General features: G+C 40.5%; 1 protein-coding gene across 2 annotated transcripts in view; it reads left to right on the plus strand.

Moving 5' to 3' along the window:
- The window catches only part of snx29 (sorting nexin 29), a 396186-nt gene that overhangs the window by 143991 nt on the left and 228201 nt on the right, over positions 1-23994 (plus strand). Inside the window, exons 13-14 of one of the 2 annotated variants that reach the window (XM_048609503.1) lie at positions 14833-14939; positions 20622-20838. In XM_048609503.1, the coding sequence (XP_048465460.1) occupies positions 14833-14939; positions 20622-20645 (131 nt within the window). In that variant the 3' untranslated portion in view covers positions 20646-20838. Of the gene's footprint in view, positions 1-14832; positions 14940-20621; positions 20839-23994 lie in introns of those variants that run through there. The other variant, XM_048609502.1, reaches the window with a different exon arrangement.

The following is a 23994-nucleotide window of genomic DNA, read 5'->3' on the forward strand; positions in this document are numbered from 1 at the left end:
AATTTTGTTTAGAAGGGTTAACTGTCTTTTAGATTTGAATTACTTGCACATTTATATTTTGTCCTGAAGCAGATGTGAGTTAGAGAAAGCAAAAAATATTAATTGTATTATAATATGATAATATTATTCAGCTTTGTGTGATACCGGGAAATGTACTTTACAAAATATGTTGTATAGACATCTTACTGTGAAGTATGAATACATTTTGAAACAACATTGTCATTATACAGCAGAACATTTTATATAGAGGAAAGTATGGTAGTATTCTAATTTAGTGTAGATGGCACGGTGCTCTCTTATCTGACTTACCACCTTTGGCTCTTGGGACAGAAATTTAGAAGGTAATGACTGCCATAGCATTAGCTGATCCAGAACTTAAACATGTGATGTGAGGCTAAAGCAGGAAGGACTATCAGGCTTCTGGCAGAGGGTGTATTTGGCTGTGTTGAATTTTCAAATGCAAACTAATGAAGGACAAAATCTTTTCATGGAAAGTACATCAAGGGATTGCTGAACAGAACTTCCTAGTTAACAGTTCATTTTCTTTTAAAAAGTGAAAACCTTTATGCAGAAATGAAGAAACTGTGTTTTTTCCAAATACAGAGGTATAAAAGATGCCATACTTGGCTCATTATGCTTGAGCAGCCTCATCTCAAGCACACTTAGGCTATACTACTCATGCATGACAAAAAAAAAGCTTCAATCTGTAAAAATAATCAAACATTTGGCACATGACAACAGTGCCAAAGAAGTTTCATCAGTTCTCCTTAGCTCATTATTCTGCAAAGCTGCATGGGAAGTATGCAACAAAGAACTAGTTTATAGATTTATATTTATTTCAGAGCCTCCTCCCCCTCCCCCATTTCTGAAGACGGGTCCAGACCCGAAACGTCAGCTTTCCTGCTCCTCTGATGCTGCCTGGCCTGCTGTGTTCATCCAGCTCCACACCTTGTTATGTCAGACTGCAGCATTGGCAGTTCCTACTATCTCTTGTGGATGGTTGTGAACTGAGCACAGCTTATTTTCAGTATGTGAATTTTCGCTTTAAACTGGCATGTCAGTAAGACATGGCAAGAGATGGTTGGTTGTACATGTATCATAGCTAATGATCTCAGGCCAGTTATCTGGTAGTCCAGAGTTACATTGCTAGCAGTGCGTTACCTGAGGCCAATTGAGATGTGTCACAGGAATGTAGACGCAAGGCTATGCTTTTTGAACGTTTGAGTTTCTACAGTGAGATCATGTGAGGGGGGTATCTTAGCTTTCTACTAACATTGTTAACCGGTTTCAAAGCAAAATCAAACTGGTATGTCAATGTAATATATTCTTGGAGGTGATCTTACACCAGTTGACATGAAGTCCATTCAGAAATTTCATCAGCACCACAGCGTAGCGTTTTGCTGATGGACAGCTGAAATCACTTTATTTATTTATTTATGTACCACGTGTGGATGTTGCTGGCTAGGCCAGCATTTATTGTCTGTGTTTGAATAGGTCTGGGGTCACATATAGACAACAATTGACAGTAATTACATAGTTATTGGGTTAGCTTTTTATTCCTGATTTTTATTGAATTTCTCAAAGTCCAGAATATCCAGTGACATTACCATTATGCCACCATCTTCCCATTGCAATCATGTGAAAATGACAATCTAAATCTCAGTTAAGGAAACAATGTACCATCTGTGATAGATTCCATTTCTTTTTGTTTTATTTCCTAGGATTATGCTTTTTAAGAACTGTTTCACATATTGGTACAGAAATGAATTCTTAAATTGTTTTATTCATGTCTGAGCGTAAATATATTAGAGTCAAATTGTATTGTATCGTGAATGGAAGGCACTGCTAAATGCGTCAAGCTAAAGCAGTTTCTTTTGCATTATTGCTGGCATTTGTTTTAAATTTTATACCTTGAGACATTTTCTAATCAACCTGTCAGAGATGCTGTGCTACACCTCTGAAGCAAGTGGGACATGAACCTAGGCCTCCAGGTAAGTACACTACCACTGCATCACAAGATCCCTAATTTTATACCTTGATGTATATTGGAAGAGAAAAATATATTGGGCCCATGAACTGCAGGTTCAAATAAATTTCATCTTGTTAGGACTCAATTTATGACTGAATTTTATTAAAAATGTTCTGTCAGCTATAATGCTTATATATACTACTGTATAATACAAGAACACTCTGCTTTCTTCAGAAATGATATTTTGGTTTTGTCAATGGTCAGGTGAATAAATAAGCACACATGGTTATGATTTAAAATCATTGTTAGGAATATCATTGTGTACTTAATTATTATGAATGGCGACAATTCCTAATCATGGAACATTGACAATCCTAGCATTTTTTCAGATGTGCAGATCTTAATTTTGTTGATTTAATGCAGAGCAGACAGCCATTTTAAATCACTTCGCTGTCTCAATGCAGGCAGCATTTTTTCAATGCTACCTTCTCAAAACCTATAAATTTCACGACTTACGACTGCAGTGTTTTCAACATTTAGATATTATCGTAATGTCAGCTCGGGAAAGTAAACAAGTTATGACTAATTTTAAAATTAAAATCAGTTAACACATCTTGTGCGTTGATACTCTTATATTCTCACTGAGCTCAACGCTAAGCGGTGTGATAGACAGTAACTGTTTCAGAGTTCCATTATGGAGGATGTTAACTTAAGTAGCGTCTTAAATACATGAATACATCAGCCAATTTATACTACATAAAAAAAGGTTGGCATCGATATTCTAATTACTGAATCTAAATCCTTTCAGGTATTTAAAATTGCACACAGAATTCAAAACCTGACCATTCCAAGTAAATCTTTAAGGCTATTTTGAACTAACTTGTTTTAATTACTGACGAGGCCCTCATGATGCATCTGAATATTACTTCAGCTTTATTTTTAACAACTTCATCTCTTTGTCCTGGGGTCTGACTTTATCTCTTTAACTGAAGATGCTTGAAAAAATTTATGCTACAGTGTTTTGTTTAAATAAGTTGGCCACTCATGTAAAATGCACAAATTAAACAAGTTGGCAGCTAAATGGGAGTCCTGAGCCTGCACTTGCCGGACCCAGGAGCACAATCTTGCAGGAAAGTTCATCACAACAGATGAACTCTTAATGCTGCAGATTTAGTCAAGGACCAGAAACTGTAAGCCTGGGCAGTCCCATTCACCAAGGATATCGTGACACAGGCATGATTCAGAATCAAAAATGATGGGGACCTAAGCTGTTGTATCCTTTGGAGCATGGGGCAGGAATTTCCTGCTTGGTGCCCTGTAATGGGGAATGGAACCTTGAGCTCCGATACTCCCTCCACAACTTTTTGGTGCTGTTCCATTGAGCTGGTGGTCTTCCCACATGGCAAGGGGTTAATTTGCTAGACAAAATGCTGAGGAGGCGACAAATTCATCATTGATTAAGGCTTTAACAGCCTAGTTGACTGCCCTGCTTTGTATGGCAGGCAGCCAATCTTATTGCCAAACTGTCTGCATGTAAATTCACGTTTCTCCGGCAGTGCGAAGGCATTAGAGTTCTCTCAGTTCAGGTTCCCATGTTTTCCAGCATTCTCTGCTTCCAGGTCTGTGCTGTAGAGCTGGATTAATTCCCAGTATAAGTTTAGAGTTTCCTCTTCCTCGTAAGTATGCTACATTGTGTCTGAAATTACTCATATACTGTTTTTTTTAAAAAAAAAAAAAATCCTCTGAAGAATTCCACCTTATTTGCACTTGAATGAAACAACACTCACTGCTTCAAATGCCTGATGAGCTCGTTCCTGAGGTTTAACTACTTGCTCACTGAGATAATGTCTCCCAAGGCTTGTTTAGAATTTATTTCCCTACTGTTCAGGGAGAAATGAAACAGCTTGCCAATGTCTGCATGATCCAGTCACTTTTGAAAAGCAGTATTCTTATTATCCCTCTCAACCCTACCTTTTCCAGTGAGAATATGGACAATTCACGTCATTATTTGTTATAATCCAATCCCTCCATCCCTTCAAATCTTCTGGTTACTCCCTTGGTATCCTCTCAAGTGCTTCAATATCCTTTTTTGTGTAGGGACAAACAGAAATCTATGCAATTCTAAAATCTTAAGATCTTAAAATTACATTATTTGCACGTAGCTGTTTAATTTAAAATTATTAAATGAGAACCAGATGGAACTAAAGTAAAATTAGGAATTTAGAAAGACTTTTCTTCCTCAGAATTGTTGGTGTGCATCAGAGAATTCTGAAATACTATTTGATGCCACATTGATTCATCACAGAATTGTTAAATTGTTACAGCAGAGGGAATTAGAATTGTTAATGGGAGAAGATGGCCTAATAGTATAATGACAGGACTGTTAAGTCAAAGACCCAGGTAATGTTCTGGGGATCCAGGTTTGATCTGTGCCTTCTCAGGTGGTGGTTCTTGAATTCAATAAAATCTGGAATTAAGAGTCATGAGAAATCACTATGAACTGCTCTCGGTTGAAGGAAAAACTCATCTAGTTCACTACAGCTCTTTAGGGGGCTGTCTTTATGTGGTTTGGCCAACATATGACTCGACCCACAGCAATGAGGTTGATGACTAACTGCCCTCTGGCCAATGAGGGATGGCAATAAATGCTGGCCCAGCCAACAATGCCCATATATCGTGAGTGAATTGTAATAAAAGGCCTTTTCGCCAAAAATGTTTGCTCCAGCTTTCCAAATGAACATCTTGTCTAGTGTCATTCTTCAGTCTTCTCCTAGTAACCTAGGATTTATTAATAGGGGCATAGAGCACAAAAGCAAGGAGTTCATGTCGAGCTCAAATAAGCTACTAGTTCAGCCTCAGCTGGAGCATTCTGGACATAACATTTAGGAAGGTTATGAAGGCATTGGAGCAAAGGCAGAAGAGGATTGTGAGAATGGTTCCAGGGATGAGGAATTTCAGTTATGAGAAAAGACTTGGAGACACTGGGACTGTTCTCCTCAGAAGTTCAGGCTGATCTGACTTAAATGTTCAAAAACACGAGAAGTCTGGGCAGCGTAAATAGGGTCTCCACTCATGAAAGGATGGAGAGGGAGAGGTCATGGATTTCTTGTTGAATGCCTTGACTGAACCTGTCTCCACCTCACTCGCAGGCAATGCATTTCAAACACTAACGACGTGTGGAAAATGTTTTACTGCATATTATTTTTAGTTTTTTCACTGATAAATTTAAATCTGTGATTTCTCCGTCTCAAATCTTTCATTGAAAACCTGTTCTGGGGGCATTGGCTCAAATCCCACCATACCAGTTAGTGGAATTTAAATTCAATTAATAAATTCTGGAGTTAGAAGTCTCAATAATACAGACCATGAATCCATTAGCAATTGTCATAAAAACCTCCCTGGTTCACTGATGTCTTTTAGGGAAGAAAATCTGCTATCTTGCCTTCGTGTGACGACAAGTCCATGGAAATATGGTGGGCTCTTAACTGCCAACTGAACTGGCTGAGCTAGCCACTCAGTTCAGGGATTAGCGATGGACAACAAATGTTGGCCTTGTCAGTGATGCCCATATCCTATGAAAGAAAACAAAGGAAAATGTACAGATACACAAGGTTCCTCTGCTCCTGCACTCCTTTTATAGGGTTGTACCTCTTACTTTATGTTGTCTCTTTGTGTCCTTCCTACCAAATGTGTCTTGTCAGTTTTCTGGTTTGAACTTGATTTGCCACCTATCTGCCCACTCCTCCAAAATATTTTGTGCCCTTTTGAATTTCTACACCAACTTCCTCACAATTTACAATGCTTTCAAATTTCATATTATCCAACAAAAAGAAAGAGCGTCTTGTTCACCATGGTCTAGATCATTGATATATATCAGGAACAGTAAGGATCCCAACACTGAATCCTTTGGGAACCTCACTCCAAACCTTATTTAATTATTTTTATAGTTTTTGGTTTAAATTAAAACCAACTCAAGGGGAGGTCTCAAGTATTTTTAACTGGATTAGTCATAATCTTGTAAATTTTATCTTTTGAAATCACTGCCTTTCTTTACTGAAATTGCTATTTAATTAGTTAATGACCTAAAGTAGGAAACCTGGAGACTTGCAACTTATTGTGGCAATCGCTGAAACTAACCATTGCTATAACTTGAGTTTGAAGTTATTCATCAGGCTTGCATTGATTTCTTTTTCATGAGTGACCACTCTTAATTGCACTATTCTTTCACGTTGTGTATTTATAAATGGATCAGCAGAAACTGTTAAAGCGCAATCTATTGATATTACAAATCTGATTCAAACTAGTGTTGTAAGTTTTAGGTAGTTGTACATGGTGGTTGTAGTACAAAGCATAAGCAGTGTAGTGGACATCGAGAGATCATGTTTAAAGTGAAGTGGCCAATTAGCCTGTAAAATTGTGCATTTTGCTGTTTATATTCTCACCAAATGATTCATCAATTTCCTTGAATTAATTGTTTGTGTTATTTGTGAGTTTGTGCTTGTTTCCTTTGTACGGGAATGAGTAATGTTATGTTAATAATGGTCTGCCCTCTGGCTTTGTGACTCCATTCCCATATAGATATATTTGCATTGTTTGAGATTGATACATAAACTGCCAGATTCCTTAAGAACATATGATATAGGGACAGAATTACGCTATTCAGCCCACTGAGTCTGCATTACAAACCAGCTGTCCAGCCAATTGAGCTAACCAACTCCTGCTTTAACACAGTGAGATACATTTCAAAAGTACGAGTGCTAAGGGGATGATTTTTGGTAAATACTACCTACTGCTATAGAGCTTTCAAGGAGACCTGTCTTAAACTGTAATCCTAGTTTAACACAAGATGGATTTTGGGTAAAGGAGTTGAAGCAAGCATTATGATTGGTAGCCTCGAAGATAAGTAAGGGGCTGACAATTTTGCTGAAGATATCAAGTACTACTTGAACCCACACTCAGCTTTCAAAGTGCATTCACTGACTGCAGTTGATGGGCCAGTGTATGTGTGATGAGAACATGTGCGTGAAGAAAGCTTTGGAGTTAAGGGATCGAGACTGACACTTCATCTGTAAGGAAGCTGGAGTGGCCACATATTGTTATGTGAAAAATTCTCTCTTCTGTTTCTCTGGCCACAGCGGAACATATTCTGCAAGCACAGTTAACCTTCCAACGTCAGGTTCTATTGTTTTCAATTATGTGCTGTTCTGTTCTGCAAGAGAAGAAGGTGATTTTGAATGAGTGCACTTGCAAATGTGATAATTTGTCAATAATGCCTTACTTGGTTGAAGAGTTGTAGGATGTATTTAAGGTGTCAGTAGTGTCTGTGAAGGATGCAATATTGTGGGATGTATAGCTGAGTGATCGATTTGTTGAAGTTGTCATGCTGGCATGGTGTGCTTATTTTTTAAAAATTTATTCATAGGATATAGGTGTCACTGGCTGGGCCAGCATTTATTGCCCATCCTTAGTTGCCCTTGAGAAAGTAGTGGTGAGCTGCCTTCTTGAAATGCTGCAGTTCAAAGCTGTAGGTTGACCCACAGTCCCATTAGGGAGGGATTTCCATGATTTTGACCCAGCAACAGTGAAGGAACGGTGACATGTTTCCAAGTCGGGGTGGTCAGTGGCTTGGAGGGGAACTTGCAGTTGATGGTGGTGTTCCAATGTATCTGCTGCCGTCGACTTTCTCGCACATTCTTGAGGATTTGGAAGGTGCCGTCTAGGATCGTTGGTGAATTTCTGCAGTGCATCTTGTAAATGGTACACACTGCTGCTACTGAGCATCTGTGGTGGAGGGAGTGGATGCTTGTGGATGTAGTGCCAATCAAGTGGGCTGCTTTGTCCTGGATGGTATCAAGTCTCTTGAGTGCTGTTGGAGCTGCACTCTTCTAGGGAAGGGGGAGTATTTCATTGCACTGCTAACTTGTGCCTTGTAGATGGTGGACAGGCTTTGGGGAGAAGTTACTTGCCTGTGACCTGCTGTTGTAGCCACTGTATTTATGTGGAAAATCCAGTTGGTTTCTGGTCAGTGGTACCCCCAAGAATATTAACTGTGTGGGATTCAGTGATGGTAATACCATTAAATGTCAAGGGACGGTGGTTAGATTGTCTCTTACTGGTGATTGTCATAGCCTGGCACTTGTGTAATACGGATGTTGCTTGCCACTTGTTTGCTGAAGCCTAGATATTGTCCAGATCTCGTTGCATTTGAATATGGGCTGCCTCAATATCTGAGGAGTTGCGAATGGTGCTGAACATTGTGCAATCATCAGCAAACATACCCACTTCTGACCTAATGATGGAGGGAAGATCATTGATGAAGCAGTTGAAGATGGTTTGGTCCTTAGATATTACCATCAGGCACTGCTACAGAGATGTCTTGGAGTGAGATGACTGACCTCCAACAACCACAACCATCTTCCTATGTACCAGGTTTTACTCTAACCAATGGAGAGTTTGTCCTCTGATACCCACTGATTGCAGCTTTGCTTGGGGTGCTTGATGTCAAGAGCTGTCACTGTCACCTCACCCTCTGGAATTCAACATTTTGTCCATGTTTGAACCAAGGCTGTAATGCGGTTAAGAGCTGAGTGGCCTTGGCAGAGTCCAAACTGGGCATCACTTAGCAGGTTATTGCTGAGCAGGTGTTGCTTAATATCACTGATGATCAAGAATAGACTGTAAGGTGGTAATTGGCTGGTTTAGATCAGTGCTGTTTTGTACAAGGCATAATTGGACAATTTTCCAGATTGTCGAGTCGCTGCCAGTGTTGTGACTATACTGGGAGAGCTTGGCTAGGGGATAACAAATTCTCGAGCACATTTCTTGAGTACTGTTACAGGAATGTTGTCAGGGTCCACAAGCTTTGCAGTATCTAGTGCCTCTAACTGTTTCTTGGTATCACGTGGAGTGAATCAAATTAACTGAAGACTAGAATCTCTTATGCTGGGGACCACTGGAGGTGGCCAGTGGAAGATCATCCACATGACATTTCTGGTTGAAGTTTGCTGTGAATGCTTCAGCCTTATCTTTTGCCCTGATGTGTTGGGATCTTATATCATTTGATCTTGGAGATACTTGTGGAGTCTTCTCCTCTGGTGAGTTGTTTAAATGTCTATGACCGTGCACAACTGATGACCCACAGCGTCTCATGGATGCCCAATTTTGAGTTGCTGGATCTGTTTGAAGTCTGTTCCATTTAACACAGTGATATTGCTGCTCAAAATGATGGAGGATATTCTGAACTTGAAGGCACGATTTCTTCTCCATAACTGTGCGATGGTCACTCTTACCGATACTGTCATGCACAGATGCGGGTGCAGTCGGCAGAAAATTGATAAGGATGAGGTCAAGCATGTTTTTTCCCTTTTGTTCGTTCCCTCACCGCCTGCTGCAGACCCAGCCTTGAAGACATGTCCTTTCGGACCCCACCGGGTTGCTCAGTAGTGCAACTGCTGAGCCATGTTAGGTGGTGGACATTGAAATCCCCCACCCAGAGTACATTTTGGACCCTTGCCACCTTTAGAGCTTTCTTCACCTGTTGTTCAACATGGAGGAGGACTGTATGAGGCATTCAGCAAGAGTTTTCCTCGCCCACGTTTCACTGAAGCCATGAGACTTCATGGGTCTGGAGTCAATGTTGAGGACTCCCAGGGCAACTACCTTGTGACTGTATATCATTGTGCCGTAATCTCTGTCTTGCTGATGGGTGTACCCAGGGATGATGGTGGTAATGTTTGGGACAGGATCATAACCTTGGAGTCATATCTTACAGACAATGTCAGGCTGTTGCTTGACTAGCCTGTGAGACAGTTTTCCCAACTTTGATACTAACCCTCCAGATATTAGTAAGGAGGACTTTGCAGGGTAGATAAGGCTGTTTCTGCTGTTGACCTTTCTGATGTCTAGGTTGATGCCAGGTAGTCTGTCTGGTTTCATTGTTGAGACTTTGTAATGATTGATACAACTGAGTGGCTTGCTAGGCCATTTCAGAGGGCAGTTGAGAGTCAACCATATTGCTGTGTATCTGGAGTCACATGCCTTACCAGGTGAGGATGGTGGATTTCCTTCTTTGAGAAATGTATTTATCAGTTGTGATCTTACCTTAATTATATTTGTCAAGTTATTTAATTGTTTGCAGCACTGGAGAACATTATTCATCATCTCTGCTTTCTACACCAGGGTTCCCAGTGCTACTTTGGACAAGCTGGGCATCCTCTGTCTTGCTCTTTGATATGTACTTCCATGTTGGCTCCACTTCTCGTCATTGCCCCTCACACCCTTGTGTAAATGAGTGAGCGCAAAAAAAGTTGAGTTCAGTCAATGCTTTAGTACCAAACTTTCAGATCTGTCTTAAAATTAGATGCTAAATGCATAATTTCAAACTGGTCTTTCTTATGAGCACAAAATCCATTTTACACCTGGTTTCATTTGGGCATAATAACCTCTCCCAACAAAAACAGAAGTTGCTGGAAAAAACTCAGCAGGTCTGGCAGCATCTGTGGAGAGAAAACAGAGTTAACAATTTGGGTCCAGTGACTCTTCCTTTGAGTGTCGTAACTTCATCACTTCAACCAGATTGGCTGCTTTAGAGACTCAACATCAGCTATTTGGAGACATGGTGATACTAATGAAATATGTTATATATAAACACCTCTGGGTGAGCTGTGTCATATATGAGGGGTGTAGTAATAGCTTAATGGATGTATCCTATAAAACACTTGCCTTGCAATCTTGTTTAATTAATCCCAAATGGGAGGTGTATTTCCCATTACTTTGTTATGTTGGATATGAAGGAAATTAAAGAATAAGACGTTTGGGCAGAAATTAAGATTAAAAAAAATCAGTTTTATTGAATGGCAGAGCAGGTTCAAGGAGGGGTGGCCTACTCCTGGTCTCATTTCTGATCTTTATATGGGGTTAATTCTCTTGGTAAATCTCAGGCGATTGCATAGCGTTGAACAAACCACTATATGGACTTGGAACAGTGAATGGTTAAAATTGGAATGCATTCGTACATAAAATTATTTATGCTACCAATATAGATATTGATATATACAAACTATTTCTTCTACAAGTGAACTTGTGAAAACAAATTAAATATTTGTAACCTTAGCAATTCATTTGACAGCTTCTGACATGATTGGACCTTTTAGAAACATAGAATATAGGTGCAAGAGGCCATTTGGCCCTTTGAGCGTGCACCATTCAATACAATCATGGCTGTTTATACAATCCCAGTATCCCGTTCTCGCCCTCTCCCTAGACTACTTGATTCCCTTAGCTGCAAGGGACATGTTCAGCAACCTCTTGAACATATCTAATGAATTGGCCCCAACAGTTTCCCGTGGGAGAAAAATCCACAGGTTTACAGCTCTGAGTGAAGAAATTCTTCCTCATCTCAGTCCTGAGTGGCTTACCCCTTATCCTTAGACTGTGACCCCCAGTTCTGAATTTCCCCAACCTAGGAACATTCTTGCCACATATAGCCTGTCTCGTCGCATCAGGATTTTATATGTTTCAATGAGATCCCCCTCATTTTCTCAAATTCCAGTGAATACAAGCCCAGTCGATCTGGTCTTTCCTCATGTTAGTCCTGCCATCCTGGGAATCAGTCTGGTGTACCTTCGCAGGACTGTCTCAATGGCGAGAATGTCTTTCCTCAGATTAGGAGACCAAAACTGCTCTCAGTATTCAAGATGTGGATTCACCAAGGTCCTGTATAACTGCAGCAAGACATCCTTACTCCGATACTCAAATCCTCTCGCTATGAAGGCCAACATGCCATGAGCTTTCCTCACTGCCTGCTGCACCTGCATGCCAACCTTCAACAGCTGGTCCACCATGACACCCAGGTCTCATTGCACCTCACTTTCTCCTAAGCTGCCACTATTCAGATAATCTGCTTTTCTGTTTTTGCGACCAAAGTTGATAGCGTTGTTAAGAAGGCGTACAGTATGTTAGGTTTTATTGGTAGAGGGATTGAGTTTCGGAGCCATGAGGTCATGTTGCAGCTGTACAAAACACTGGTGCGGCCACACTTGGAGTATTGCGTACAGTTCTGGTCGCCGCATTATAGGAAGGATGTGGAAGCATTGGAAAGGGTGCAGAGGAGATTTACCAGGATGTTGCCTGGTATAGAGGGAAGGTCTTATGAGGAAAGGCTGAGGGACTTGAGGCTGTTTTTGTTAGAGAGAAGAAGGTTAAGAGGTGACTCAATAGAGACATACAAGGTGATCAGAGGATTAGATAGGGTGGACAGCGAGAGCCTTTTTCCTCGGATGGTGATGGCTAGCACGAGGGGACATAGCTTTAAATTGAGGGGTGATAGATATAGGACAGATATCAGAGGTAGGTTCTTTACTCAGAGAGTAGTAAGGGCGTGGAATGCCCTGCCTGCAAAAATAGTAGACTTGCCAACTTTAAGGGCATTTAAATGGTCATTGGATAAACATATGGATGATAATGGAATAGTTTAGGTTAGATGGGCTTCAGATTGGTTTCACAGGTCAGCGCAACATCGAGGGCCGAAGGGCCTGTACTGCGCTGTAATGTTCTATGTTCTATGTTCTAAAGTAGATAACCTCACATTTATCCACATTATATTGCATTTGCCAAATATTTGCCCACTCAGCCAGTCTGTCCAAGTCACCCTGCAGCCTGTTAGCATCCTCCTCGCAGTACGTGCTGCCATCCAGCTTAGTGTCATCTGCACATTTGGAGATATTGCATTCGATTCCTTTATCCAAATTGTTCATGTATATTGCGAACAGCTGGGGTCCCAGCACTGAACCCTGCGGCACCCCACTCGTCACTGCCTGTCACTCTGAAAAGGACTCATTTATTCCAACACCCTCTCCTTCCTGTCTGCCAACCAGTCCTCTATCCACATCAATACTTTGCCTTCGATACCATGAGCTTTAACTTTCCTTACTAATCTCTTGTGTGGAACCTTGTCGAAAGCCTTTTGAAAGTCCAGGTACACAACATCCACTGATTCACCCTTGTCCATTCTACTGGTTACACCCTCAAGAAATTCCAGAAGATTTGTCAAGTATGATTTCTTTTTAGTAAATCTATGCTGACTAGGGCCAATTCTGTCACCACTTTCCAAATGCTGTTATTACATCCTTAATGATTGACTCGAGCAATTTCTCCACCATTGATTTCAGGCTAACCAGCCTATAATTACTCAGTTTTTTTTCCCTCCCTCCTTTATTTTAAGAGTAAAGTTACATTTGCTACCCTCCTGTCTATTGGAACTCTTCCAGAGTCTACAGAATGCTGGAAAATTATCACCAATGCATCCGCTATTTCCCGGACCACTTCCTTAAGTACTCTGGAATACAGAGCATCAGGCCCTGGGGGGCATGTTGGGTTTTAATCCCATCAGTTTCCCCAAAAGCATTTCCTGACTAATAATGATTTTCTTAAGTTCCTTCTTCATGCTTGACCTTCTGTCCCCTAGAATTTCCAGAAGGTTACTTGTGAAGGTTATTTATTTATTAATGCTGAAAGTTGATTTGAGAATAAAGAAATCTGGAACGGCAGAATAATTTAGCAATGAATTTACTTTGGTGATTTTATTATTTTTATGTGCCAGTTTTCAAGATTTCCATCTTTAAGTCGTATTATTGCTTGCTTCTTTTGTGAATGCGGTGGTATGCTAAATATTCCTGTGAAGCTAATATAACAACATGAACTTAAAGCTAATTCAATAGCTGAGAGTTATTTTACAAATAATGTAGTCATGGCTAAAGGACAATATTTAAAGATGGAATCTCATTGAGGCATCGGTTTTCTTGCTTCCAAGCTGGGAAGCTGGCGAAAGTCCTGCACTGCCACCTTTAGGGAAGGCCTACATCGTTGTTATGAATCATCATAAGTCAATAAGTGTTGAGGCAACCAGAAGGCCTTACCTGGAATCCATATCACTGCCTACTGAGGCCAACTGCTCTTTTGCTTAGCAGTGCCATTGGGAAGCCCCTGGCTATAGCTGAAATGACCATGCAGTGGAGTTTCAGAATTACGAGGTGATCCAGACCACGGGTAAGTCATAAAGGATCAGCAGTAAAAGCAGGTGGGGTGTATATCCCCGCCTTGTTTTTCCTGACATCCACTTCAATTAAGTGCTCAATGTCTTTGTTTCCCCACCATTCTCCCCCATTAGGGATAAGCTGGTTTGGCTGCCATGCATGCTGTATGTGGCAGTCCCATCTGCCACTGGATTAATTCCAGTGGGCTGATGCTCGTAAATAGGCATGATTTGGTGGCAGTGTGAGAAGATTGAAATGGGCCCTAACTTAATTAAGGTGGAGCTGAGAAGGTGGTGTGGTGCAGGCACACCACTATCCTACTTAATAAAATGCCCTCCTTGCTTCCAAGCTCATCAAAAACAGCAGTTGATTCAGCCAGAGTAATAAACTTGATAGTTGGAATGATATTTTAGGATGCAGTAATGCTTCATTCAGTAATATGAGGAATAAATTTCTTTAGTGTTGCAAGAAGAAGATAGATTTTGTTGAAACTTGTTATTGTGCATTCATCAGGTCAGTGTACGAGAAATACGAAACAAAACTTAGTAGTTCTTCGTCAGGCAACAACTAATTGCTACATTTTCTATGGCTGCGTCTCTACGAATCAGAGTCCACTTGCCAACCAATCAGCATGGTTTTTTTCCCTTTTGCAGTGGTGTTTCTTGTGAATTGTCCTGATGAGTGCAAAGCTAAAAGTTTCGACAAAGTAGACTTTTCTTTTGGAGCAATACTCAAGTTCTGTATGACAGTTAGCTATTTATATATTTCTTTGTATGATGTAGCATGAAAAGACACAATTTTAAACTTGCCTCACTATCTCATCATATTTAGTTCTTCCAAACTTACGGAGTGGTGATTCCGATATTATGATCCCAGAACCTAAACCTGTGGTTGATAACGATGAGCTGGCTAACACCTATGAGCGAAAGCTAATAGAGGTAAGGACATTTTTAAGTTATGTACCCTTCCATTTATTTCGGTGTCTAGCTGTTAAGGTAAGCTGTCTTTTTTTGCATACCTTTCCTGGTTTTCCTTAGAGCTTGTCAGCTGTAAACAAGGTGGCTAACACTTTGGATGTACATTAATGGAGATGTGAAATTGAGTACTTTTGTTTTGCATTTGTTGGGACAGTTCAAAAGAATGTCAGTGTAGAGGAGGAGAACATTTCATACTACAATCAGAAGAGCATGCTGGTTAGTTGACAAGTGGACTCTGACTGGTAAAGGCACTGCCATGGAAATGTGAGATGCATTGGTAACTGGGAGTGGTTGTGTGAGCAACCATGGAATCAGTTTCTCTCTTACTATTCATTATTTGAGTCAAATTCTGTGGTTTCTCAGTATGTACCACAAAACTATAACCACACAAATCTCATTGTGACATTGATGCATTGCAAGGAGTTCAGAAGTGAAGAAAGCAGTAATCATAAATATGAGGGAAAAAGAAATAGAAAGATATGTTGATAGGGTGAATTGAAATAAGGTGGAAGAGAACTCATAGAAAATTAATTGTGGCATGATTCATAATTTTGAATTTTACATCCAGTTTGATGGGGAGAAGAGTGAATCAAAAAAAAGTACCTCAAACTTTTTTAAAAAAAAAAAGCAACAATTTGGGCATGAAAGCAGAGCTACCTGAAGTGGACTCAGATATTGGTTAGCATATAGGCCAGTTGAGAAGCAGTGACCGATGTTTAAAAGGATATTTCAGAATATTCAGAAGAAAACTGTTCCTACTATGTGGAAATAGTAGGAAATGGGGAGGCAATGGCCTACTGGTACTTTTGTTGGACTGTTAATCTGGAGACCCGGATAATGTTTTGGGGACCCGGGTTCGAATCCCGCCACAGCAGATGGTGGAATTTGAATTCAATAAATATCTGGAATTAAGAATCTAATGATGACCATGAATCCATTGTCGATTGTTGGAAAAACCCATCTGGTTCACTAATGCCCTTTAGGGAAGGAAACTGCCATCCTTACCTGGTCTGGCCTACATGTGACTCTAGACCCACAGCAATGTGGTTGACTGTGAACTGCCCTCTTGGCAGTTAGGGATGGGCAATAAATGCTGCCTAACCAGTGACTCCTTCATCCCGTTAATGAATAAAGAAAAAAAAATTCCAAAGGGACGTTATTTATGGTTAAGTAAAGAAGTTAAGGAGAGTGTCAAATTTAAAGAAAAAGCATGTGTGAATGGATACTCAAAGGTAAATGGTATATCAGGTGACTGGTCAGAATGCAGCGGAGAATGGTTAAAAGATTAATCAGGACTAATACATTAAAGCATGGAAGGAAGCCAGCGAGAAATGTTAAAATAGATACTAAGAGTTCCCATATGTATTTAGAAAGGTAACGTAACTGTTAAGGCCTCTGGAGAGTCAGTTGTGTGTGATAAAGAAATTGCAGACTAAATTAATGTTTTGCTTCTGTCTTCACTACAGAGGAAACAAAAAAATCCTATTATATGTGTAATTGTGGAGGTTGAAGGGAGAGAGTGAATTTCCAGTCACTTGGGAACTTGTACTGAGCAAACTCATGGAGCAACAGGCTGACAAGTCTCAAGTTCTGATGGACTTCATCTTAGAGTCTTGAAAGTCGTAGCTAAAGAGTTTATAGATTCATTGGTGTTAATTTTTCCAAATTCATCAGATTCTGGAAACGAGCCCTCTATTCAAGAAAGGATGAATTCCAAAGTGCAAAATGATCGAGGTGTTCCTGGTGTATGAGTTACAGGAGGTATGCAAGTACAGCACATATCAGAAAGGCTGATGGAATGCTGTTCTTTATTACAAGAGGAATTGAACAAAAAATGCTTCCATTGTGCGGGCCATTGGTGAGACCACATCTGGAGTAGAGTGTGCGGTGTTGGTCTCCCTATTTAAGGAAGGATATAAATATATAGGAAACAGTTCAGAGGAGGTTCACCAGATTGATACCTGGAATGGGTACGTTGTCTTAGAAGGAAAGAATGAACAGCTTGGTCTTGTTTTCACTGAAGTTAGAAATGCAAGAGTGATTGTACTGAAGTGTATAACATTTTGAATGCCTTGATGAGGTGGATGTGAAAAGGATGTTTACTCTAATGGGTGATTCCAGAACTTGGGAGAATGCTATTAAAATTGTGTCTGTGTGTGTGTGTGTGTCGGGGTCAGTGGTGGTGGTGGTGGTGTCGCCCTTTTAGGAAAGAAATGAAGGGAATGTTTCCTCTTTGAGGGAGTCTGCCTTTGGAACTGTCCACTTCAGGAGGTGGTGGAGGCAGGGCCATTGAATATTTTTACGGTGAAGGTAGATCGTAGATCGTAGGTTAACTCGGGTAAATGGGAATGTGGAATTTGGAACATCAACAAATCAGCATGATCTTATTGAATGGCGAGAGGGCTTGAAGGGCCAAATGGCCCACTTCTGTTCCTGATTTGTACATTTATTTATTGGGCCAATTCCCTTTTTTCCTTTGCTACAATTATGAGGAAGAGTTTAGAACTTAACTTAGTTTAATTAGTGAGAAAGTGAAAGCCAAATTGGTGATGAGCTCTCGCTCAGCCGCTATTAAAGTCATAGAGTTGTATGCCATGTAAACAGACCCTTTGCTTCAACTCGTCCATGCTAATCAGCTATCCTAAATTAATCTAGTCCCATTTGTCAGCATTTGGCTAATATCCCTCTAAACCCTTCCTATTCCTGTACCCATACAGATGCTTTCTAAATGTTGTAATTGTATCTGCTTCTACCCTTTCCTCTGGCAGCTCATTCTATACACACACCACCCTCTACGTGAGAAAGGTGCCCCTTCGGTCCCTTTTATATCTTTCCCCTCTCACCTTAAACTTATGCCCTCTAATTTTGGACTGCTGTACCCGAGGAAAAAGACCTTGGCTTTTCACCCTATCCATGCCCCTCATGATTTTATAATTTTACGATTTTAAGTCACTCCTCAGCCTCCTACACGCCAGGGCAAAATGTCCCAGTCTAGCCTTTCCCAATAGCTCAAACCCTCCAACCCTGGCAACATCCTTGTAAATCTTTCTTGCACCCTTTCAAGTTTAACAACATCTTCCCGAATGCAGGGAGACCAGAATTGCATGCAGTATTCCAGAAGTGGCCTAACCAATGTGCTGTACTGCTGCAATGTGACATCCCAATTTCTATACTAAATGCACTGACCAACAAAGGCCAGTGTACCAAATGCCTTCTTCACTACCCTATCTACCTGTGACTCCACCTTCAAATATCTATGAACCTGCACCCCAAGCTCTCTGTTTTCGGCAACACTCCCCAGGACCCTACCGTTCAGTGTCTAAGTCCTGCCCTGATTTGCCTTTCCAAAATGCAACACCTCATATTTATCTACATCAAACTCCATCTGCCATGGCTCGGCCCATCGGCCCTTCTGATCAAGATTCTGTTGTGCTTTTAGGTAACCTTCTTCACTGTCCACTACACCTCCAATATTGGTGTCATCTGCAAACTTACTAATCATTCCTCTTATACTAACATTCAAATCATTTATATAAATGGCAAAATGCAGTGGACCCAGCACCAATCCTTGAGGCGCATCTCTGGTCACAGGCCTTCAGTCCGAAAAATAGCCCTCCATCACCACCATTTGTCTCCTACCCTCAAGCCAATATTGTATGCAAATCCAGCTTTCCCTGTATTCCATGTGATCTAGCCTTGCCAACCAGTCTACCATGTGGAACCTTGTCGAACACCTTGCTGGAGTCCATGTAAGCACTATCCAGTACTCTGCCTTCATCAATCTTCTTTGTCACTTCTTCAAAAAGTTTGAGAGCTTGTCATTTACAGTGGATTCCAGAAACAAGGGCAGAATTGGTTGTGGGTATACTGGTCTGTAGTAAGTGGGGTATACCAAGAGGTAACTTCCCATTTAATGTCACAAAAACAGAAATTGTTGGAGAAGCTCAGCAGGTCTGGCAGCATCTGTGGAGAGACCTCAGTTCTGAGGAAGGGTCACTGCATCTGAAGTGTTAACTCTGATTTCTGTCCACTGCTGTTGCCAGACCTGCTAAGCTTTTCCAGCAATTTCTGTTTATGTTTCTAATTTCCAACATCTGCAGTTCTTTTGGTTCCCATTTAATGTGCTGAGCAAATGAATTTTTTACGTTTTGTTTTCAGTCTTAACGCAGTTGAAAATATTACCTGTGTGATTATCCAAAGAAAAACACTTAATTTGCTGTGAGAGAGTGGATCGTATTCTCTTGCTGTTTGCAGATTACTTTTAATTAAGGATAAGTTAGATTGGAAATTGAATGTGAAGATCCACTCAAGGATTCAGGAGATTTATTTCTGTGCAGCTGAGTTACCTGGACTACAGATACAGTGTCCTGCGTATATCATCTTTTGTGTCCGAGTGTGATTTTTCAAAAAGTTCTAAGAGTTAATCCACAGTTTAATCGTGGTACAGAAGTAAGTCCTGCCATATTTGTCCTATCTGAGAGCTGGGCATCGTAGCTCATTGCCAAGCCCATGTCCTGCTTTTTCGAGGTAGAATTTTGTGTTTCATGTCATTATACCGTTTGTCAGCAAAAATAATTTATTGTAAAGAAGCCATAGTCACAAAATGTGCATCTGCATCCTTTGCCAATATAAAATTTACAAAAGGTCTATTACTTACGGCACTTTGGAAGACTAACGGAGTTAAAACCAGTATTAGAGAAGGGGTACAGAGGCAGATTTTACCTTTTCGCAACCCTCCATCCTTGGCTTTTGAAAAAGACTCAGCAGCTTTGCAACGTGACCTCATCAAACTTGAAACATTGTAAATGTCACAGGAAATATCAGTTGTTCTTTTCTTTGTGTGTCAAAACGATGAATGGTTAGTTTGAAAATCAAGTTTAATTAAAGTTCTGATCTCTATTTGATTGAACAATCTGGATTAATGATTTTGAAATCAAAAGCTCAATTTCTAAATTTGTTGATGGTACCAAATTGTGTGGGTTGGAGTGGTGAGGGATGTTGTAGTCCATATGGAGAAAGTCTTCAACATACTTAAAGAAGGTAGTAATGAATATGCATACTGCATACCTATAATTGATAAATGAATATTGATACAGTTAAGTACTACGTTTTGCTAAGACATGATTGAGGTATAAATTATCAATGCATTTAAGAGTAAGTAAGCATATGAGGGAGAAGAGATTGAAAAGTTATGCTGACAGAAAAATCAGAAATTATATTTTAATCATTACATTGTAAAATTAGCCATTGAATGTTTTGTGTCTTTTAATATCTTCAGTAAGTTCTTAATAGAATACATCAGCTTCTCCAAGACCTGGGAACAGACTTTGTATTTTTATATGGAGCAGTATGTGAATAAAACTCCTCAAAATCTGCATAATGGTTCCTCACTCAAAATGCTGAACAGTTTAATTTTCCAACCTGTTGAAGAAATCCCTAGAAGAATAGCAATCTTTAAGTTCACATTCATTTGTCTGCTTTTAAGCAAGCATGAACTGGAAACCTTTTACAATTAGCAGTAAAGTATGATTTGAATTTTGTTCTTATTCCCACCCTATGTTGGTTAAATGTGTGGCCATATCTCCTTCTGCTCCTTGCCACCCTCAACCCCAGCTGTTCACCATTTCTGTTTTTTTTAATGAGTTGATTGAAGGCAGGTGTGAATGAAGAACAGAACCAATAATTGGCTAAGACTTTATTGTGGCAGCCGTCTCCAGACTGACATGGACAATGTCCCAGCCGCTTGATTAACAGGACTTGAGAATCAACAAGACCATACCAAGATTTATATCTCCAATAAAGAGAGGGTCATCCCCCACTTCCCTCAAAGAGCCAGAGAAATCAGGAGCTGGGCTTAGTTTTGGACCCCCACTGCGAATCAGTGAAATCAGGAGACTAGCTTAAAACAGAAGAAAATCTGACCCCTCTACTTCCAGGAATCAGTGAGACCGATCACTGGACTTAAAGCATGGAAAGTGCAGGTGTTGCAGAGTTTAAAGCGTGGAGTGTGCTCTTCAGACTTTTGCTTTTATTTAATGGTAAAACATTCTTATTCATATTAACATGCATTTAATCCCTGCATTTCCAAGCACCAATGTCTGAAGTGATTTTAACTGGTATAAACAGATAGCTGTGTATTTCCCATGTTCATTGCTCTTGAATCAAGTTCTTGAGTCAGTCATTGAAATCACATACTGAAAGAAAGTGATTGGCTTGGATTGTGTATATTGTGCCAGGCCACCAAAGCACAAGGAGATATCAAAACATGCAAATATTTCTGAAGAAAAAGTACAAGAATGATTCCTAGTGTTTGTGACTGAATTATGAGAAAACATGGATGGCAATAAAGCTTTCAATTTAGAAAGGAAATGACTAACAGATTGTTGCTATGAGACAGAAAAGCTCATGACCAAAGCTGGGATGAGAGTGACAGTCCTTGACATCAAGGCTGCGTTTGGAAGAATTTGGCAGCAAGGAGCCTGAGAAAAACTAGAATCAATGGGAACAAGGGGGCAAAGTCTCCACTGGTTGGCGTCATGACTGGCACATAGGAAAATGATTATGGTTATCGGAGATCAGTCATGTGAGCTCCAGGACATCTCTGCAGGAGTTCCTCAGGGTAGTGTCTAAGGCCCAATCATCTTCAGCTGCTTCATCAGTGACTTTCCCTTCGTCATAATGTCAGAAGTGGGAATGTTTGCCCTTGATTGCACAATAGTCAGCACCATTCGTGACTCCTCAGATACTTCTCAGAAGCAGTCCTGGTTCAAATGCAATAAGATGTGGACAATATCCAGGCTTGGGCTGACAACTGGCAAGACAATGACTGTCTCCAATAAGAGACAATCTAGCCACCACTCCTTGACATTCAGTTGTGTTACCATCATTGAATCCCACACGATCAACATCCTTGGGATTACCATTGACTGGAAAGTGAACTGGACTAGCCATGTAAACAGAATGGCTACAAGAGCAGGTCAGAGGGTGGGAATACTGCTGCCAGGAATTCACCACCTGACTCCCCAAAGTCTGTCCACCATCTGAAAGGCACAAGTCAAGGTGTCTTGGAATATTCCCCACTTGCCTGGATGAGTGGAACTGCAATAATGCTTAAGCTAGATGCCATTCAGGACAGATCAACCTGCTGGATCCCCGAGCATCCAGTCCCTCCACCACTGATGTTCAGCAGTGTGTAATATCTGTAAGATGCACTGCAGAAATTCGCCAAAGTTCCATAGACAGCACGTTCCAAACCTGTGACCACTTCCATCTAGGACAAGGACAGCAAATACATGAGAGCACCATCACCTGCAAGTTGCCCTCTAAGCCACTCGCCATCCTGACTTGGAAGTATATCATTGTTCCTTCGGTGTTGTTGGGTCAAAATCCTGGAATTCCCACCTTAAGAGCATTGTAGGTCTACCTGCAGCATGTAGACTGCAGCAGTTCAAGAAGGCACTCCACCACCACCACCACCACCACCTCAAGGGCCAACAGATTCCAGAACTGTCTTTTTCCCATTTCAGTCTACAATCACAAATACACAAAATTGAAAAGATTCTGTTTTTACGTTTACAAGGGGATTGGATTTTGAAAATAAGAAAGTCTTGTTGCAACTATATAGGATGTTGATAAGGTCGCACTTGGAGTACTGTGTACAGTTTTGGACACTATTCAAGAAATGGTGTGCTGGCTTTGGAGGCATTTGAAAAGAGTTCACTCGGCTGATTTCTGGGTTGAGTTATTGAGAACTGCACTGCAACTTAGGCCTTTGTTCAATGTAGTTGAGCACAGTGAGGAGTGATCTCATTGAAACATAGAAGATTCTGAGGGGTCTTGATCGGGTAGATGTTGAGAAGACGTTTCCATTACTGGAGGAATCTCGAACTGAGGACATAGTTACAGAACAAGGCCACGTTCATTTCAAACTGAGATGCAGAGGAATTTCTTCTCCCAGAGGGTAGTAAATGTCTTGAATTCTCTACCCTAGAGAGTTAGGGAGGCTAGACCACTAAAAGTATTTAAAGAAGGCATGGATTTTGTTTTGAAAGATTGGGGAGATGAGGACTGTTACGATATTCCATGAAAAAGGAGTTAAGGCTTGAGGAAGATAGCTGTCATCTTGTAGAATAGTGGGGCAGGCTTGAGAGTTGAATGGCCTACTCTTGTTTCTATTTCTTACGTTCTTCGACCAAAATTCTCAGAGAGATCTGAGGTTGGATGAGACCCAGGTAAAAGGTTTAACATTCTCCCACTAGTGGAAATGTCTTCTCAATTTCTATCCTGCCAAGACCCCTTACCATCATGTACAATTGTAATAAGACTTCTCTGCTTTTATTTTGTTTTTGTTGTTCAACAAGGTGATCTTTCACTGAAAGTCAAAACATGCAATGCTGCAGATCTGGTTTTGACAGCAAAATGCAAGTTTATTATGTAAAAGAGAATAAGATGAAATCGACTTAACCAAGCTAATTACATATAACACAATGTGAAACGTTTCAACACACGCAGAAAATGGAACATTCCATCCGTTTCAGCAGCACCTATTTACGGTACTCAGTCCCCAGAATGGGTTTGCTTCTCTATCACTTCCATAGGTTTAGCTAAACTGTTGCTTTCAATCCTTGGTTTTGAAAGTTTGATACCTTCTTCCTGGAATATTCACACACTAGGCTCAGACTTTCGCGGCTTCAAATCACACTTTCAGCCTTCTAACCTATTTCTAACTTCTTTCAACTAATCACTTGCTCCAGAAGAAACTGTTTCATACATCAACCTTCAACCGGGGCACCTGTGCATTCAAACCAAAAAGTAGCCAAACTATGGGTGTTTTCTCCAAAGCAAAAATCAACTCCCAGTCCTTATTACTGAAAGCAGCCTAATGCTCTTCACTATTTATCCTATCCATTCATAAAGCTCTCCCAATGCAAACAAATTCCCATTAGCAGTCCAAGTTCATTTGAAAAAAAAGAGTCCTGTTCTTTCTCGGTGGCGATTTGGTTCCTGGACAGGGAAT

This window comes from Rhincodon typus, chromosome 21 (assembly GCF_021869965.1).
Source record: "Rhincodon typus isolate 14 chromosome 21, sRhiTyp1.1, whole genome shotgun sequence".
NCBI classification, from domain to species: domain Eukaryota; kingdom Metazoa; phylum Chordata; class Chondrichthyes; order Orectolobiformes; family Rhincodontidae; genus Rhincodon; species Rhincodon typus.